The sequence below is a fragment of the Thermobia domestica genome, chromosome 8 (genome assembly GCF_964235325.1).
Source record: "Thermobia domestica chromosome 8, izTheDome1.hap1.1, whole genome shotgun sequence".
NCBI classification, from domain to species: Eukaryota; Metazoa; Arthropoda; class Insecta; order Zygentoma; family Lepismatidae; genus Thermobia; species Thermobia domestica.
Genome location: NC_137461.1, coordinates 118,075,457 through 118,097,492, shown reverse-complemented (window position 1 = coordinate 118,097,492; position 22,036 = coordinate 118,075,457). Strand labels below are relative to the sequence as shown.

General features: G+C 36.7%; 1 protein-coding gene across 1 annotated transcript; it reads left to right on the top strand.

The window, feature by feature from the left end:
- Positions 1 to 17,890: 17,890 nt before the first annotated feature.
- LOC145692269 (uncharacterized) lies at positions 17,891 to 20,098 on the top strand. Its single transcript, XM_081767565.1, has one exon. It carries the CDS (start codon positions 17,891 to 17,893, stop codon positions 20,096 to 20,098), a length of 2,208 nt encoding a protein of 735 aa, XP_081623691.1.
- Positions 20,099 to 22,036: the final 1,938 nt, after the last annotated feature.

Genomic DNA, 22,036 nt, shown 5'->3' with positions numbered 1-22,036 from the left:
ATATTTCACATTTGGATCTTTGCTAAAAAAATAAATCTTGATCAGTATTTCAGAATTAAAATAAATATTTATACATTGCTAAAATAAAAGACTGATATATGCTACCATACAAGAATGACGTTTTAAAAATCAAATAGCATCTCAGTTAGTTTTCGTAATTAAAATAAATGGTCTTACTGTAATATGCTAAACGTATTTCAAATGTATTAAAGGTATAATAAACAGGAATACCCAGTACTTTTCATATGGGTATGTGTGAAAGTAATTAAAGCTCATCTGCCCTTGTATTGGGCTATAACAGTTTTACGTTTTATTGAGTTTTTAGCATTTTAAAAGAAAATGTCATTTCAGTAGAAAAAATACATATAACATTTTACAATTTATGACAATTGAAAGGAAAAAATAATCTATAGGGTGTGCAATGGTACTTCAAATATATACTCCTGTGATTTTCTCCTTGTCATAATTTTCCTTGCATTTTGACCGCTTGGATTTAGTTCCCGCCCTCGTTACTACAGCCATTTTGTATATGAGTTCCGATCTGCATACAAACACGCTAGGAGTCAAGCTTTTCGGTGCTGCATTTTCCTTAAAATTTCCTCCTCGCATATAATTTCCCTGTCTCCAAAGATTAGGCAGAATGGGAATTCCCGTTCTGTCTGAAGATAAGATCATTTAAAATATTTTCTGGCCATTAAGCAGAAAGAGAATGAATCTTTTTTTATATTGCACCCTCGCCCCCTAGTTGGGGGTGTAATGAATTTATTTCCAGGGAATGTCCGAAAATTTTAAGGGGGTGTTAAGAGATGTAGATAAATCACTGAGTTCGTTCACTATTTCACTGTCGCTTGGTGGGAGACGCTTGATGGAAGGCATCTTCTAACAAGTAAGGGACCATATGGTTGTCGCGCAAATCAGATGCAGACATACGCCATCTGATTGAGCATGAAAAGATATGGAGAACACAGAAATTTAAGGTGCTAAGGGCCATAGGGAGCGGAGCGAAGAAAGAGGAAACATTGAATGTCGGCAAATTTGGAGAAAGTCAGGAATGACGGGAAAAGTTAATTTCGTGCAAACAGGGAAAGAAAGTCAACCAAAAGAAAGAAACTAAACATAACAAGGGCATCAAGGACGAAGAAAGATCATAATCAGGGTTGCCATCCGGACCACAGTGTTGCCAGCGCTGCATAACATTGATATGGAAGATATAGCACAGTATAGCAATTCATGCACAAGGAAAAATATTAGTAACACAAAAGACAATTGAAAAGACTCTGTACACGTGCGTAAAAAGGTATAACGTAGTCGTGAGTGAATATTACACCTGCGTGAATACAAATGGAGGAAAATAGAGAACAGTACGCACCATTTGTAGTTTAATTGCAGTTGACGTGAAGATCACGAATGAATGCCTGGTCAACACACAAACATTTCTCTCAGTGAGCACAGCGGATGAAAGCAAGCTGGTCACACGCGTCTCTGCAGCATTCCTTTGTGAGTCCTTTTTTAAAGCAATATGCGGAAGGTGTTTCAAACTGTCAAGGATGTTCATTGGAGTCACCATATTTGAAAAACCCAAAGCGTATCATTTTTTGGAATCGCCTAAAGGAAAACTGGTAATGAACAAATGACTGAAGGTGGAGAAAGTTCTCACGTTGCCACACATTAATACTGGAGAACACTAACGTATCCGTGATTAACTTCACCATGTTTTTGAATGGACGAAAGAAGAACACATCAGCAGGTTGTATAAGGCCTGTACATTTTGGAGGAATCAGCTTTTTGTAGAACTGAACACTGTCAGGAACTGTCATGTTGTAAAGAGTGTCATCCTTGTTTGGGGTCCACGAGTCAACCAAAAGCAAAACGCGATCCTTACCCTGAAGATCGGGCCACAAAACTTCTTCCAGGAAATTTGCAAATACCGTTTGGACATATTCGCTGATCTGCTTGCATATGCTTTCACATTGAGGAATTCAGCGACCATGCGCGCTGGAAAGTTACCACTGGGTTCCGAAACAAGAATATACATGTGTGGAAGCAATGTACCGTCCATCCCAATCACCGGCATAATCATATAGGAATGCGTCATTGCGGTAACTGAACCTACGGCACCAAAGATTGGGTTGCTTCCTTTAATGGCAAGGGTTCTGCCTGAATGCAACTCTTTAGCTAATCTCGACTGATCTGTATTAAGGACCTTTCATGTGTATATTTGTCCTCCCTCATGTACATTATTCACTCACGACTATCGTTAAACCTTTTCACGCACGTGTACAGAGTCTCTTCAATTGTCTTTTGTGTTACTAATATTTTTCCTTGTGCATGAATTGTTATACTGTTCTATATCTTCCATATCAATGTTATGCAGCGCTGGCAACACTGTGGTCCGGATGGCAACCCTGATTATGATCTTTCTTTGTCCTTGATGCCCTTGCTATGTTTAGTTTCGTTCTTTTGGTTGACTTTCTTTCCCTGTTTGCACGAAATTAACTTTTCCCGTCATTCCTGACTTTCTTCAATTTTGCCGACGTTCAATGTTTCCTCTTTCCTCGCTCCGCTCCCTATGGCCCTTAGCACCTTAAATTTCTGTGTTCTCCATATCTTTTCATGCTCAATCAGATAGCGTATGTCTGCATTTGATTTGCGCGACAACCATATGGTCCCTTACTTGTAAGTACTATTAACATGACAGTTTTTCGGTTTTTAAACAGCATTATTGTCAAAAGAAACAGGAAACATTAATCCCTTTGCTGAATAAGTATAATCGTATGTGTTTAGTGCTTCCTTCTTCAATATGTAATAAAAACAAAATTGTCTTTCTGAAAGCTGAAACAAATTTTGAAATCATGGTTTCTTTCGTAGAGCTATTTAATATCAGATAGTGTGCTAATTAGAATAAAACAAAATGACACAATTTACTAAAGCACTGAAGTATAAAGTTCTATGGGTTTCTTTCGTAGAGCTATTTAATATCAGATAGTGTGCTAATTAGAATAAAACAAAATGACACAATTTACTAAAGCACTGAAGTATAAAGTTCTATGTCCCACATTTGCAACAATGTAAGGAGACTAAAGTTCTATGTCCGGATATACAACCGTTGTACTCTAAAAAAAAATATTTCAGAGGATATTGGACAATGTTTCATTCATTATTTTGCGTAAACAATAACGATTTCGGATACTTTCTTAACGCCATGTGAAAGAGCACATCATGCGACATCTGTACGAATAAAAATCTCAATTTCGAAACTAATTAGACTGAGAACTTTTGCGCTCTAAGGACGCGACTGCTTAGGTCAGGCACGTCATTCACTATGGGCATCTTTAGTTGTATGTTATACTTTAATACTTGGACTTGTTAAATACTATACTATTGAATATTGTTTATTAAGTTGGCTGTATATAGAACCTCCAATGAGTAATTCCGCTATTAATGTGATGTTAGTACCGCTACTTAAACGAAATAACAGAGGTCACAGTTTATTAGAAGCTATGGCCCCTTTTGTCGTAGTTGGTTGCAGTTAGGCTTATAAGAGTGGAAATGTTATGTAATTGGGGTAGGGCGCTATCAATTCAGCCGGTCATATTGAACTTTTATACTTTTATAAACAACCACACAGCCACTGTATGCCTGGTAAATTTATACTATATGCTGTCGTCTGGTATTGGCCTAGTGCGTGCCCTATATGAAAGTGAATCTGCAGTTCATATATATGTCTATCAGTGCGAAAAACCAAAACCTATCATCACGATCTCATTGTTATTTGATAACAGTAACGTTTATACATGGAAGGAGTGATAATAAACTGTTTTTATTATGCTGTTTGACTTCGTCGAACTAAATAGAATTCTTCAGTCTAGGAGATTGGAACTAATTACGGTTTGCAAAAATCAACGATATTATTTATACATAGTTGCCTACGAAGGACGTTTACGTCAATTTGTAATATTCCTGTCAAACTATCTCTGGTGTCTATTCACTGCCTAGAATTATTTGTTGTCATGTCAATTGTTAATAAATGTTGGATAGCAATAATAAAGGGTAATATATATATATATATATATATATATATATATATATATATATATATATATATATATATAATTTCTCATTTATACTAAGATACGATACAGTAAGCATATCTGTTAAGATGGATTTTTTCTTTTAAAAGTCACAAGTATTCCGACACAAGTGCTGTGGCAAAAGGAGGGCGACTTTTTTTTTGTTTTTTCGTCGTACCATCTTTCTTACTGACGTAACTGGTCCATGATATTTTTCTTTTTCTCATTTCTTTATTCCGTAGCATAAGAAAGAAATTGCAGTAGTCAGATGTACAGCACAGAATGGCTCTCATGAGGGCAAAATGAGGCGATCAGTAAACATTCCAACATCCTTCTCTTTTGAAACAGACAATACATAAACATACTTTTGAAGAAAGAATCTAATAATAATAATAATAATAATAATAATAATAATAATAATAATAATAATAATATCTTCAAATAGTTCAAAAACAGAAATTAGAAACATACCTGTACACTTCTTCGGAATAAATGCATAGTTTCTGAAACTAACAGTTATTTATTTATTTGTACGTAACTGTAATAATCCGGCTTAAGACTCGATTTTTAAATTATTTCGATATATTGCAGAAGATAGAGAGTAGTACATGCTTTCTCTTATTGAAAAAAGGAAGTGGAGCACTAATTTTACCTCTTAGAATATTGTTAATATGGAACCCTAAAAATCTTACCTTTTAAAGTGCTAAGCGTATGATGAATTAACTCTATCTTTCCAACATAAATAATAAACTCGTTTATTAAAATATAAAATGCAATATTAGTATTATTGTAGTAAATTTTCACCTGATATTCACATAATCTTGTAAGTTATTCCTGTGAAGAATATAACAACGTTTCCTACATGTAATTACACGATATAGGAAAACAATTGTCACAAGATGAAAAAAAAAACTATTTTTGTAAGGTAGTTCGTCCCTGAACCCAGATCTAATTGCAAAATTTCCTCATCGACCTCAGTTTTCATGTGAAAATTGTTTTCTACACGTGTATTACGGTTACGTAAATACACGTGTACAAAACCGAATGCGAAATGATATAAAATGATATGCACGCCAGTGCATGGCAGCCAAGTTCCGCGAAGAAAATGAAAACTGGCCTGCACTACATAAACATATTATACACGAACAAGAGTTTTGGGTAAAATCGCCGATTTCGAGGCTTTGTAAAAACGATTCTATTAAGGGTAGAAACATGAAATTTAGAATGTAAGGAGATATCCCACAGATGTACTCATATGCAAAATATCACATTCCTATCTTCAACAATATTTGAGTACTGGACCCCCAAAATAGGCAGTTTTCAGGTTCACTGACACACTGACTCACTCATCAAATTGATTAAGTACTTCCCAATGACATAGAGACGTAAAACTTTCCATAAAGGTACCCTATAACGACTTCAGTATGGAAAAAGTCCGAAATCTGAGGAATGTGCTATGGGAAAATTATTATAGGCAAAAAACTGTCCTTAGCCAGGAAAAAAATCGTTTCACTCACTCACTCACCAAGTTGATTAGGTACTTCCCAATGAGATAGAAACTTGAAACTTTGCATAAAGGTACCCTATAACGACTTTAGTATGGAAAAAGTCCGAAATCTGAGGATATGCTATTGGGGTTATTTATGGGCGAAAAACTGTCGTTAGTCAAACAGAAATCGGTTAATTCTCTCCCTCAATAAATTGATTATATACCTCCCAATGAGATAGAAACGGGAAAGTTTGCATAGGGGCACCCTATAATGACTTGAGCATAGAAATGTGTTTCATGTGTAAAGTAAAATTTTTTATTGGCGAAAAACTGTTCTTAGCCAAGCAGAAATTTGTTCATTATCTCAATCATCAAATTGATTAGGTACTTTCCAATGAGATATAGACGTGAAACTTTGCATATACCCTATAATGACTCGAGAACGGAAAAATTCCGAAATGTGATTATGGGATTTTTTTATGGGCGAGAAACTGTCCTTAGCCAAACATAAATAGGTTCGTCCTCTCACTCATCAAATTGATTAGGTACTTTCCAATGAGATATAAACGCGAAGCTCTGCATAAAGGTAACTTACAATGACTTGAATGTGAAAAAAAGGCTTAAATGTAAGGAATGTGCAATGGGAATATTTTTATGGGTGAAAAACTACTTTTAGCCATGCAGATATCGGTTCATTCATTCACTCGTCAAATTGACTAAGTACTTGTTCATGAAATATTGACGTAAAAGTCTGTATATTGGTACCTTACAATGACTTGAGTATGGCAAAGGTCTGAAATTTATGTAATGTACTAAAGGATTTTTGTGGGTTAAAACTGTCCTTGGCCAAGCAGAAATCGGTTTACTCACTGACTGACTCATTCATAACATTAATTAGGTACTTCCCAATGAGATAGAAGGATGAATCTCTGCATAAAGGTACCTTATAAATACTTGAGTATGGAAAATGTCCGAAATTTAATAAAGTGCTATAGAAAAATTTTATGGGTGAAAACTGTCCTTAGTCAAGCAGAAATCGGTTCACTCACTCGCTCATCACATTAGGTGTATTTCGCCAGCCCCACCACCTTGGAGTTTCGAAACAAAAACTATGCCAATCGTTTGTGCTACGTTTGTGCCGGAATGTACCGCAAAAATTTTCGTTTGTACTACTTCTGGTACGACGTTATAAGGGTTTTAAAGTGGGGGCTGGGGAAACGCCAACCGTCTACCATGGAATTTCGAAACAAAACATATGCCAATCGTTTGTGCTACGTTTGTGCCGGAATGTACCGCAAAAGTTTTCGTTTGTACCACTTCCGGTACGAAGTTATAAGGGTTTTAAAGTGGGGGCTTGGGAAACGGCAACCCTCTACCTTGGAATTTCGCAAGAAAACCTATGCCAATCGTTTGTGCTACATTTATGCCGGAATGTACCGGAAAAATTTTCGTTTATACCACTTCCGGTAGGAAGTTATAAGGGTTTAAATGTGGGGTGGCTGGAGAAACTGCAGCCCCCAACCTTGGAATTTCGAAACAAAACGTATGCCAATCGTTTGTGCTACGTTTGTGCCGGAATGTACCGCAAAAAGTTTCGTTTGTGTCTCTTCCGGCACTAAGTTATAAGGGTTATAAGTGGGGGCGTGGGGAAACGGCAACCCCCTATCTTGGAATTTCGCAAGAAAACCTATGCCAATCATTTGTGCTACATTTATGCCGGAATGTACCGCAAAAATTTTCGTTTGTACCACTTCCGGTACAAAGTTATAACAAGGGTTTTAAAGTGGGGGGCTGGAGAAACGGCAGCCGCCAAGCTTGGAATTTCGAAACAAAACCAATGCCAATCGTTTGTGCTTCGTTTGTGCCGGAATGTACCGCAAAAATTTTCGTTTGTACTCTTCCGGTACAAAGTTTGAAGAGTTATAATTTGATGGCTGTGGAAAGGGCAGCCCTCTCACTTTTGAATTTCGAAATAAAACGTATGTTGATTGTTTGTAGTAAGTTTTTACTGAAATGTACCGCAGAAGTTTTCAGTTATACTACTTGTTTGTAATTAAAAGTGTACTGTATATTTGTATAGTCTTTCATTTTCTTTAGCATTGTATATAAAGTAGTTATCCGAATTTTCGTATTGGTAGAATATATTTGTTTTGTTGTCCTGAACGTGATAATACGTAAATCAAAGTTTTGTTAAACTCTGTTCGCTTTTCTGTTGCCACCTATTAAACATAACAGTAATTAGTAACCGATATTGTAAATAAATATTTTTTGGATCTCTTGTTTGTTCGAAAGATGTCGCATTTAGGGGAATGCTTTATTTTCTTTTATTACTCCCACGTTGTTAAAAGTTAGGGTATGCAAGTTCATTTATTTGTTTTGTAAATTATTTATATTACTACGTTAGATACTAAAACTGATCAGAAGAGATAACGTTAGCTATTCCTAGCAATTTGGTACATAATCCAGCATTGCATTTTGTGGCAGTAGCTAAATAAAATGCATATGTTGTAGTCTACTATTGGTCGAATTTCGCCATGCATGTCAGGAATAAGGCAACGTATGAAATTTTTGGGACGAAAGCAAATATTTCTACTTTCTAACCGAGTACCCACAAAACTCCTCCTCCACCACGGCGACCTGCTATGTTGTATGTAGTGATTCGTGGTGTAGAACCCGATCTTACTGATGACGAAATTCTTGCTGAACTTCATCAGGAAGGGCTACCTATAAAACGCTGTATTAGGATCAAGAACAACCAGGGGCCAACCTATCTCGTTCGAGTGCTAACAGATCAACAACAGTTGCTTGATCAACTTCTCTCCAAGGGCGCCTATATATATCGACGCCGATATAAGGTAGAGCCATCTCGCACGCCAGCACCTATGCCTGTTCGATGCGAGAAGTGACAACAGTATAACTCACACCCAACAGCAGAATGCACAAACACCATCAAATGTGGTTATTGTTCCCGCGAACATCCTACTAAAAGCTGCCCAAACCTTCAAGAACCACCACGTTGTGATCGCTGTTCTGAGCGCCACCCAACATACAGCTATAAATGTAAAGCTAAGCCTCAGCCTGATCCAGCTAAGCCTGAACTTGTTGTTCCTATACGTTCGGTCGATACACCAACTCCACCAGCAAATTCATTACGTCATCCAGTTACTGTAGAAGATCTACTCCGTTTTCTCACTATTTCATTACAGAACATTCATCCATTTCTTCGCAACCATATTCTAACTCAAATAATGCACGCAGCCAAACTATTGTTTAATTTACAACTACATGCAACTTATTCGGGACCAACAGTGTACTTTCAAATCCAACCACTTGAGGTTTATGTTTAATATGGATAATTCAACCTATTCATTTATATTCTTTCTCATTATGAGTTACAACTTACTTTTTCTTAATATACGATCTCTGTTGACACATCAAGTACTCTTCACCCAGCTCCTTCAGGAAGAACAAATTGCCGCATTTGCACTAAATGAGACTTACCTTGCACCATATCTAACGTGTTATATACCAAAGTATCATCTACTTCGCCACGACGCTCCAACAGGCCCACGTCTCTACGGAGGCACAGCTATTGGTATTCGGCACAATCTTCCTTTTCGTGCAGTTACGGTTCCACCTGCACTTCACCTTCCCGAACACATCACTACGGTCTATTTTCGAGGCCGCACAGTTACCCTTGTCACCATTTACTCTCGTCCAGGACGAGCTATTAATTATGATTTCTTCCGCCACATTGATTCCAATTTCCGGCATTACATTATCATGGCCGATCTAAATTTTCATAGTCGTTCACAACGTGACAAGGACAACTTTTTAGATTTTGTTCGGAATGAAATAGGAGCTGAATTCCATAATTTACCGAAACCTACGCGTCCTATCAGTAACACTACTCCTGATGTAGTCATAACCTCATCTTCTCTCTCTCAGTCCATCCATATAACTGTGCTTGACTCCATAGGTAGCGACCATGTTCCCATCAAAGTCGAACTTCACTGTTCTCCTAGCACTCAGCCTAAGCCCTCTCCTCAGAAGGTCTACTACTACCGTAGGGCAAATTGGGAGCAATATCGTTCCGACTTAGACGCTGCAGTAACTTCATTCACTATGCCTAGCACACAATAACTGACCTAACTACAGCCCTTCAGTACGCAGCACAACGTTCAATTCCAACAATTGAAGTTCAGTTACATAAACCTAAGCTACCTCCGCAATACTTACCATTTATTACAGCCTCACGCAGAGCTTTCCGTGAATATCTAACTACGGGCAACCTTGAAGCGCTTCGTCTGCATCGCCAATACTTAAGGATAACTCATAACTATATCGTTGCGTTTAAGAAAAATCACTGGATCGAAACTTGCAACACACTTGCTAATGAAGCACATCCTACAAAATATTGGCGCAAATTTCATCAACTAACTGGTAGAGTTTCTCGTACGCCATACTCCATCGTTCACAACCACCAAGCAGTCCTTACGGATACAGACAAGGCCAATATATTTGCTTCTTATTTTCAAGGCATCTTTACCCCGCTACCCGGTTGGTATACACCAGACCGCTTACAATCAGCTATCAACCGACATACCGATGCAGCTTCTACTTCCTTTCGACCATGTGCTGATCATACTTTAAAACCAAATAATCCTCTAACCATGGCAATTCACCCCGAAACTCAGTAACGCACTTATAGGCAAACGGAATACAGCACCAGGCTTTGACGCTGTTACATATGTTCTCGTCAGACAGGCGTCTCATTCTTTTCTCCTTTTTCTTAGCAATATCTATAACTTTATTCTACGAACTGGATTTTTTCCGCTCGACTGGAAGTACTCCAAAGTTCTTCTTTTCCCTAAACCAAAGAAACCTCCATCAGAAGTCACATCGTACCGTCCTATTCACCTCACAAGTTGTCTCTGCAAAATCTTGGAACGAATCCTTGTACGACGCATGCACGACCATCTCAACTCGCGTAACCTTCTTCCAATTCACCAAGCTGGATTTAGGCCACATTTTAGCACTCTAGATCAATTATTCCGTCTCACTACAGCAATTTATAATCAGTTTAATACAGGCTTTCCTTCTTGCCTTGTAACGTTTGATCTAGAAAAAGCTTTTGCCAAGGTTTGGCACCCTGGTTTATTATACAAACTTCGTAATTACCATCTACCAACCTCGTACATCCGATTCATACACTCCTTCTTAATAGGGCGACTAGCTTATGTCTCGATCAATGGAACGATATCTCATCCCATCTTCTTACACTCTGGAGTACCGCAAGGCTCATCTCTGTCGCCTTTATTATACTTATTGTACGTCGCCGATCTAGTCGTTCCTAATACCACCACAATATTCCAGTTTGCGGACGACACTGCATTTCTCACAACTGCCCGCACAGTACGATCTCTTAATAAAACCATGCAAACAGCTATTGATGCATTCGTGTCATATATGGAGGTGTCATTGATGGTGTCAAATATGGAGGTTGAACATTAACTCTTCCAAAACACAAGCCATAGTTTTCTTGCCACGTAGACGCCGCTCTCGAGTCCATCGAAATCCGAATCTACTTCGCCTTCAGGTTGATCTTACGCCTGTTCCCGTGTCAACTACTATTACATATCTCGGTGTCATTATTGATATTCATCTTACCTGGACTCCACATCTTACCAAACTCATAAGCCGAGCACAAAACAGACTTAATCTTCTGAAAAGGCTAGTTGGCACAACTTGGGGACTACGAGCACGTACCGTAATCAATACATATAAAACATTCATGCGGAGTACGTTAACGTACGGACATACAGCTTGGATATCTGCACCGTTAAAATTCTACCAAAAACTTGCTATTCTCGAGCGCCATGCTCTACGCCTAGCATATCGTATAAGTCTGCCGCATCCAACGAGATTACTTTATGAGATGATCGACTTTCCGCCATTACTAAATCATCTTGAACAACTTCGTATACGTTATATCTGCAAACGAATTGCTCAGCACCATCCACTGATGCTTGAAATTCGCTACGACCGTAATAATGATGCACCGTCCCATTACGTTGACACTCCCCTTCAGCACTTCATGACACTCTATTATTTTCAATTAGATAACGATATTCTGGACCCCGAAATCTTTGCAGTTTATCGCCCGCATGAACTTTCATCTCATATCTATCCATCATACGCACAGTAAGTACCTATTAACAAGGACCCCCTTCGTCCTCATCAGTTCCTGAATCGCCCCAGGAACAGAAGATAACTTAATTCGTCTGAACTAACATAACCCAGTGACGTGACGTCCATAGCAATTCATTTCATCCATTCCATTAATTACATTTGCACCTTTATTTTTGAGTCCTCAGAAACCTCCATGCTTTGTGTTCGTGTAATATCTGGCAATTTTAACATATTCACTTATAGCACCTAAAATATTATCATTCATGTATGTGTTCCCTTTTATATGTATGCATGTCTATGATTATATTAATATGATGAATAAATAAATGATATATAAGAAACCTCTTTGACCACCTACATTTCTTTCAATTCAATCAGTCAAATTAATGCACTTACCCGGAGAAAGGGCACAACCCTTTAACCGGGATGACGGAAAAAAAATCTACTATTGGTTTGGAGCTATCTTCAGTAATTGAAGTGTATTCATTGTATGTTTTTGGGTACCATTGGTTGTGAAATTAAACTTCTTTGTTTTTTACGGTTTTTCAACGAAGCGTTCTGTGTGCTGTAAACTGTTGTGTTGTGTTTGTGTGTGCTGAAAATTGCGTTCTTATTTACATGTGATTCATTGCTGCTTTTAATATATTTGTGAGTAAACTTTAGTGTACAAAAATGCCTAGAAAGTCTGTTATTGAAAGGACACTTCTGCTTGATGAAATTATGTGTTTCAAAAGTGAAATCCTCTGTTCTGACAGTGGTATTCAGAATCCATCTTCAGAAGTATGGAGAAATATTAGCGAAAAGTTGAACTATCAGTGTTCTCCTAAACATTTATATTCCATTGTGAAGTTGAATCGCTTCAATGTTCAAAATCTGTTGGGGATTTTGACAGAGTGGAAATAGTGATGGTGAAGAAATCAAGGAACTAAGTGATCAAGAGTCATCGCCATCAGTGTATTCAGAGACCGAAGATGTTCAATGCAAGACGTTTATAGTAACTCTTTCGTCCGAGGAATGGCAGAAGATCAAACCGCAAAGCGTACAGTACAAGTGTTTCGAAAAAAAAAATAAACCAACTCGGTTATCGAGGGAATACCAAAAATTTCCACCTAATGTTTGGGAATCTGTAATGAATAAACATTTCTGGATACATACGTCAGTAGATGGGGGGCACCTGACACCCGGTAGCTGAAAAATCGCCTTTTTTTCCATGGTCTCCTGAGAGCAAGGACTCAATTTTCCACTGTCTCACGATACGCTATGACCCACGCCCCGTCAACTCATGGTCTTTTACGACCTCCATGTTAGGGGTGAATTTGTTCCCTTTTATGAGCACTTTTAAGGGGGTGTACTCGTTCCCTTTTATGAGCACATTTTAGGGGGTGTACTCGTTCCCTTTAATGAGCATATTTTCCACCCCCTACGAACACATAGAAGAGCAGAGATAACACATAAGAGTACGTAACACATAACAAAGGTGTACTCGTTTTCAACCCCTACGAACACATAAAAGAGCACATAAGAGTACGTAACATAGCAGATAATACATAAGACTACATACTTTTTCCACCCCTTATTTTACCATAGCAGAGAATACATGGAGATTACAAACATAGCACAGATTACATAGTAGACAAACAGCTATGGTGTACTCGTTCAACCCCTAGCAGAGGTAATAAAAGAGTATGGCATATTTTTCAACCCCTATTTTAACATAGCATGAGTGTACTCGTTATTTGAACATAGCAGATATTACATAAGATTCATTCCCTGTACCAGTTCAACCCCTAGCAGAGGTAAAAAAAAAAAGAGTATGGCATATTTTCCAATCCCTATTTTAACATAGCAGATAATAAGGGAGCATTCAACACAGTAGGGCTCAGATGTGGTGGACAAGACTTGTTCTAGCAGAGACAAACATTTTGATTTCGAAAAAGTTGAAAGTTGCACGATGTTTGTCAAACTCGGGTAGATGATACATTTGATGATCCTAAATCGAATGCCGTTAAAATTTTATTTCTATCTCTCACCGTTTTCCAGATATAACGATTCGAATTTTTCAAAATTTCGACCCATCTGGTTTCTGAGTTTTTGAAACTCTGTATATGTGCACTCCACTGGAAAGACCGGTCAAAAATGTGGCTCTATCTCTTACCGCTTTCGAGATATGACGGTCTAGAGGCAAAAAATTTCGATTTTCGAAAAAGTTGAAAGTTGGGCGATGTTTGTTTACCAAACTTGGGTAGATTATACATTTGATGATCCTAAATCGTATGCCGTTAAAATTTTATTTCTATCTCTCACCGTTCTCGAGATATGACGATCCGAAGTTTTTTTTGGCAACTTGGCCCACCCTTGTCGTACAAGATTGAAACATGGTTCCTTGGGCTCTTCATGTGTAAAATCGGCAAGGGGATTTATAAAGGGGAGATTTTTTCGATTATTTTTTTGATATTTTTGACCGTTTTCGAGATATGGGCCATTTTATGATTTTTGGACACCAAGTTTTTTCGGGGCCACCGTGGCCCCCCACACTTGTCGTACAAGATTGAAACATGGTTCCATGGGTTCCTCATGTCTAAAAACGACAAGGGGTGAGGTACGGGGGGATTTTTTTGATTATTTTTTCGATATTTTTGACCGTTTTCGAGATATGGGCCATTTTATGAATTTTGGCTACCCAAAATGGACTTAGAAAATATTAACCATGAAAGACGAGAAACAGCACTTCAATGTGTTATGGCTGCTCTATCTCTTACAGTTTTCAAGAGAAGTTTTTTTCGGGGCCACCGTGGCCCCCCACACTTGTCGTACATGATTGAAACATGGTTCCATGGGTTCCTCATGTCTAAAAACGACAAGGGGTGAGGTACGGGGGGATTTTTTCGATTATTTTTTCGATATTTTTGACCGTTTTCGAGATATGGGCCATTTTATGAATTTTGGCTACCCAAAATGGACGTAGAAAATATTTAGCACATATCTTAGTCGTTTTTGTTCGGAGCCAATAGTAAATAGTTTTATTTTAGCCAATGAGATACTTGACTTGTAGATTTTGCTCCAATGAAAAAGAGTTTTATTTTAGCCAATCAGAGGAAAGCAGAACACTATATAAGGGGTGAGGTTCGAAGCAATTCTCAGTCAGTTATTCGTCGGCGTGCAAGAAGATAACATCGTGTGCAGTGTGTGAGAACAGTGAAGTGAATTTTAAGTGTGAATTAAGGGTAAGTATTTTTTGAACTGTCAAAATTTTCGGTGCAGATTTTAAGTGTTCCTCATAACCCCACCCGTGATAGATTATTTTTTGAAATATACGTTGTGTTGAGTACGTTCGTGAAAACCCGGTGTCACAGCGGCCAAAAATAAGCCGAATATGGATTTTTTTAAAAATAAGCTAGTTTTGAACTGTCAAAATTTTCGGTGTGGATTTGTAAGTGTTCCTCATAACCCCACCCGTGATAGATTATTTTTTGAAATATACGTTGTGTTGAGTACGTTCGTGAAAACCCGGTGTCACAGCGGCCAAAAATAAGCCGAATATAGATTTTTTTAAAAATAAGCTAGTTTTGAACTTTGTCAAAATTTTCGGTGTGGATTTGTAAGTGTTCCTCATAACCCCACCCGTGATAGATTTTTTTTTGAAATATACGGTGTGTTGAGTACGTTCGTGAAAACCCGCTGTCACAGCGGCCAAAAATAAGCCGAATATAGATTTTTTTAAAAATAAGCTAGTTTTGAACTTTGTCAAAATTTTCGGTGTGGATTTGTAAGTGTTCCTCATAACCCCACCCGTGATAGATTATTTTTTGAAATATACGTTGTGTTGAGTACGTTCGTGAAAACCCGGTGTCACAGCGGCCAAAAATAAGCCGAATATAGATTTTTTTAAAAATAAGCTAGTTTTGAACTGTCAAAATTTTCGGTGTGGATTTGTAAGTGTTCCTCATAACCCCACCCGTGATAGATTATTTTTTGAAATATACGTTGTGTTGAGTACGTTCGTGAAAACCCGGTGTCACAGCGGCCAAAAATAAGCCGAATATGGATTTTTTTAAAAATAAGCTAGTTTTGAACTTTGTCAAAATTTTCGGTGTGAATTTGTAAGTGTTCCTCATAACTTGCGCTATAGTTGGTTGGTTGATGAAATATTCGATGTTTTCAATCATGCTAATTATGAATATTATATCTTCTTTCCCATAAATATTAGTTTATGTGGGATACGCCTAATAAGCGATTTTTTTGATGATTTTGCAATGTAAGAAATGTAATAATTTGCTTTTCTCTATTTTCAGTTTTAGAAAACATCACTAAACCGTTAGGAAGAATACGTTATTGGAAAAAACACTTCTTGGTGTACTATAGTGGGAACAGCCCAAATTACAGTAAAAGCATCAAACAGCAGAAATACGTGAGATATAGGTTTTCGTAAATAATTGCTAGTTGGTAGAATACTATTTTCAGGTTTAGAAAATATCACTAAAACGTTATTGGAAAAAACACTTCTTGGTGTTCTATAGTGGGAACAGCCCCAATTACAGTAAAAGCATCAAACAGCGGAAATAATTGTTAGTTGATAGAATAAAGCAATAAAAATGGAAAGTTCTAGTAATATTACAATCATTAACAAAATAACTAGAAAGTACAAAAAATTCCGAATGAATGGTACAATGATAACTGCACAACTTGCGAGAACCCCTGAAGGGGAAAACCCAATTACCTGGTTGCGAAGTGGAATTGCTCAACTATTGAATATGTTGATGGAGGATGTAGATTCCCACCATCAGGTAGGGCTGACATTATGGAATCAGATTAATCCAGATAGATCGTTTTGGTTTTCATTTCGAGAAGCAGCGAATGTCGGTGAAGACTTCGTCTGGGAGGCTCTGAATCGAGTCATTCAGTCAAATGCAAAATTTATGGAACAAGATCGTTTTGTTATTGATTTTCATCATGTGGCTTTACCTATAGGCGAAGGGAGGAAAAGTCAAAATTTTTCCTCTGATGAAGAATATATGAAAAAATGCAATGGTATAGTCGTTATTAAAAATAAAGATAGTAGTTGCCTTGCTCACGCCCTTGTAGTTGCTAAAGGGCTCATTGATAACAAAGGGAATAAAAATGCGTCTCAACCCTATTATAATCAAAAAAGAACTTTATGACTTTAGAAGCTAAATTATTGTGTAAGAGTTCTGGCGTTAATTTGATGCATGGTGGTGGCATACCTGAATTAAAACTAATTCAATCATATTTAACTGATTATACGATTACAGTGTACGACGATTTGACGGGGGAGAAAACATTTTTCGAGGGCATCGGTGGTGAGAAGAAAATTAATTTACTCCTGATAAATAATCATTACAATGTTATTACCAATCTATGTGCTGCATTTAGTTGTTCATACTTTTGCGAAACATGCCATAAGAGATATAATATGAAAGAAAAGCATATAGGGCACTGTAAGGCATTATGCCCAAAATGTCAAAAAAATCCTCCATGTAAGAAGACAGATGAAGTATTAAATTGTAATAATTGTAACAGATGTTTTTACGGTAACGAATGTATGGCGTATCATATAAAATCAGGTTTGTGCTCACAGTTAAAAGTATGTAAAATATGTCTTAAAGCGTATGTTATCAAGAAAAATAGAAATCCTCACCAGTGTGGGGAAACATTCTGTATAAACTGTGATAATATGATGCCCCACCGTCATTTATGTTACATGCAATCACGAAAATATTCAAACGTAGGAAAATGGATGATGATATTATATGACATTGAGTGTAGGCAAGATGAAATATTCCGTGAACATGTGCCTAATTTGGTAATCACACAGCAAGTATGTTATCATTGTCTTGAGAATACCGAGGGTAATTCATGTACTATTTGCAACAGAAAGGAAAACATTTTTTATGGTGAAGAGTGTGTTACTGATTTTCTGGAGTATTTATGCAGTAAACCATCCAATATTAATAAAGTTATATGCATTGCACATAATGCAAAAGGATATGATGCACATTTTATCCTGCGTGCAATGATATCAGCGAAACGATGGACTCCAAGCGTCATAATGAAGGGGTGTAAAATAATGAGTATTGATTGTAAATATTTAAAATTTATTGATAGCATTAATTTCTTTCCGATGGCTCTATCAAAATTATCTGATGCATTTGACATAGAAGAAACAAAAGGTTATTTCCCATACTATTTTAATACGAAAGATAATCAAAGTTATGAAGGGCCTATGCCCGACCCTAAATTCTATGGTTTTCAGTATATGAAGGAAAAAGAACAAAAACAGTTTATGGAATGGTATGAAAAATCCTCAAATCAGACATTTAATTTTAAAGAAGAATTAATTCGTTATTGTCGCATGGATGTTAACCTTCTACGGAAGGCATGTGTTAAATTCGTAGTAGAATTCCAGCAAATAACTGATGTTAATCCACTAGTCGAAGCAATTAGTATAGCCTCGGCTTGTAATCTGGTATTTCGACGCAAGTTTCTCAAAGAACAGACTATAGGTATTATTCCTCATAATGGTTATCGTTGGTCAGATCAACAGTCCATCGAAGCGATTCAATGGTTGGTTTACGAACAAGAAAGACTTGGTATTACAATCAAGCACGCAGCAAATGGAAAGGAAATGGTTCTAAATGGTGTTTTAAAAGTAGATGGTTATGCACGTATAGATGAACAGATCCATGTATGGGAATATGAAGGTTGTTTCTATCACGGATGTGTTAAATGTTTTAAAGTAGGGCGTGATAAACCTATATATAATGATCCGCATACCACTCTTGAAATACGCTATGAAAACACCATTAGAAAAATTAATCATTTAAAAAACTTGGGCTACGTAGTTCATGAAATGTGGGGGTGTGAATGGAAGAATGAACTACGTAAAAATCCGCAAATTGCAGAATTGGTGGCACATCACCCCCTATGTAGAAAAGATCCTATCAAACCTAGAGATGCTCTATATGGGGGGCGATGTTCCGCTGTTAAATATTACTATAAGACTGCCCCCGGGGAGGAGGTGCACTACGTGGACGTCATTTCGTTATACCCCTACTGTTGCAAGGTGAAAAAATATCCCATAGGGCACCCAAAAATCTATGTGGGTGCCGATTGTCCTGCAATAGATAAATTTGAGGGTATCGTAAAATGTACAGTACTTCCTCCCCGGGATTTGTATCATCCCGTCCTACCGTATCGCAGCAATCATAAATTTCTGTTCCCTCTGTGTCGCAGATGCGCGGACACTCTAAATACAGAGGACTGTGAGCATAGTGATGCGGAGAGGGCCCTCACTGGGACGTGGGTGGTGGACGAAGTACGTAAAGCCCAAGAGAAAGCTTATAAAATATTGGAAATGCATGAGGTATGGGAATATAAAGTAGTGCAATATGATCCTGTTAAAAAAGAAGGTGGCTTATTTACAAATTATATAAATTTGTTCATGAAAATGAAAACAGAAGCTCATGGTTGGCCTAAATGGTGTAAAAGTGAAGAACAGAAAAGTAAATATATTGAGGATTATTATGAAAGAGAAGGAGTACAACTAGACAAAGGGAAAATTGGTAATAAAAACAAAGCACGAAAAAGTATTTGCAAATTAGCACTGAATTGTTTATGGGGCAAATTTGCTCAGAATGATAATATGACGCACACACAAATTATTCGAGAACCTGCCATATTTTATGATAAATTAACCGACAGTAATGCTGAGGTAACACAGGTAATTCCAATTGATGAAGATGCATTATTATTAAATTACAAGATTTTGGATGATGCAATTATTCCGTTAAAAAATACTAATGTAATATTGGCTGCGTATACTACTATGCATGGTCGCTTAGAATTATACAGTTATTTAGAGAAGCTAGATAAAGATGTGTTATATATGGATACGGATAGTCTCATTTATATAGTAAGAGCTGGAGGCATAAAATTACCTCTTGGGGATTATTTCGGCGAGTTAAAAAATGAAATAGATAATGTAGGTCCCAATGCATATATTAATGAATTTTGTAGCGGCGGGACCAAAAATTATGCGTACGAGGTATTCAGCGGAGATATAACAAAGACCTGTTGTAAGGTGAGGGGAATTACTCTAAATAGTGAAACAATGAAAATTGTGAATTTCGAACAAATTAGAAATATGGTTCTGAATGATGCCCCTCCTGTAAGTGTGTCAAACCCTTGCAAAATTGCTCGCACAAAAGACATCAAAATTATCAGCAAAGAGGAAACGAAAACCTATCAATTGGTACACACAAAACGCAAAAGAGTTGAAGGAAGTTATGATACAGTGCCTTATGGCTTTAAGAGAAATAGACTATTGTAAAAAAGAATAAGTTGTGTAAATAGATAATTATGGATAAAAAACAACTTTTAAGTTCTTTTTACTTCATTGATAATTCCACTGATCTTTGTGTATATTTGAAATATAGTAGTGATTATAAATTTTATGTGTTTGTAAAATTACGCATTGTTAATGAATGTATTGTGTTATCAATTAATGAATGGTCCAGGTTTTTATCATATTCCATGTATATAAATGATTATTTTAGAGAAGGTGAGAATGCAACTGAATACGCACTAAGTGAGAAAACGAAAGTAATACTTGACGCTAATAATGACGATGATAATTTAATGTATATTTGTGCAAATGATGATAATAGTAGAGTTGAAATAGATTTTTCTACATGGAAAAAAATATGTTACTATTTCCCATGTATTGATGAAGCAATTTCTTCATGTTCTACACTTGCTCCTCTAATAAGTAAATATCTATATGAATGTGTTGTGAAGGGTAAATTTTCTAAAGTTACTTTTGTTGAAGATACTGTCACAGCAAATCGTATTCAACTAGAATTAGTTTCTATGTTATTGGGTGATTGATAAATATTTTATTTTTTTGAAGAAATATAAAAGAGAGAGAAAATGGAGTTTCGACATCCTTTCACTTGCATTATTGCAGGCCCCACTGGGTGTGCTAAATCATATTTTGTAAAAGAGTTTTTAAAACATTATGCCGAAAAATGGAAAATATAGTATGGTGTTATACGAATAGGGTAAATACAGTATTAGTAGAAACGATAGTTTTTAATTAAGTAGAGAGTAAAAAAAATGGATAATCAATTTTTAAATCGTTATTATTATTATTTCGATGAAATCGAGGTATGTGTTGGTCTAGCATACGATGGTGAGGGAGAATTTTCTGTTATTATCATTTTACATAATTACTATGATCGTATTCGTCTTTCACCTGATGAGTGGTATACTTTTCTATCATATTATTCATTTATTGAAAACTACTTTAATGCTGATACAAATTCTTCATTGCCTACACAATTTTTCATTAGTGAAAATTATAAAATATCATTGTCAGATACTCTTAACGGTATTCGTCAGTGTTTTATTCAATCGTCAGATGACGATAGTAATGGTCAGGTAAATTTCAGTGTTTGTACATGGCGAAAACTCCAGCTTCATTTGCCGTGCATTCAGCGAACCATAATTACTTGTTCTCAATTATGTAAAGTTGTAAACATGCCTGAAAAGTAATAATAATAATAATATGTTATTATATTCATAATTATTTTATGGTGTAACAGAATATGGAGTTTCAACACCCATTTACTTGTATTATAGCTGGCCCCACTGGGTGTGGTAAATCATATTTTGTAAAAGAGTTTTTAAAACATTATGCCGAAAAATGGAAAAATATAGTATGGTGTTATGGTGAGTGGCAACCTCTGTATGAAACTCTATCCTCAGGTTGTACATTTAAAGAAGGGCTCCCCAAAATAGATGATTTTCCAGCACAAGCTGGCCCCCATCTGGTAATTATTGACGATTTAATGCGAGAATGTGATACACGAATTGTTGACTTTTTTACTAAAGGTAGCCACCACCGAGATTTAAGTGTTATTTTTATAACACAAAATATGTTTCATCAAGCTAAAGGTATGCGAGACATATCATTAAATTGCCATTATATAATGTTTTAAAAACCCCAGAGACCAGGCTCAAATTAATTATCTAGCACGCCAATTATATCCTGGTAACACAAAATTTGTACAGGAGGCCTATCAGGACGCAACGCGAGATCCTCATAGTTATTTGGTTTTTGATTTAAAACAGGGCACTCCCGACGAACATCGGGTTCGAACAAAAATTTTCCCCTCAGATTCTTACAATTATGTTTATGTACCAGTAAAAAAATAATCTCAATAACTGATATATTTTAATACTCAATTTTAGTATAATAGCTACAAAA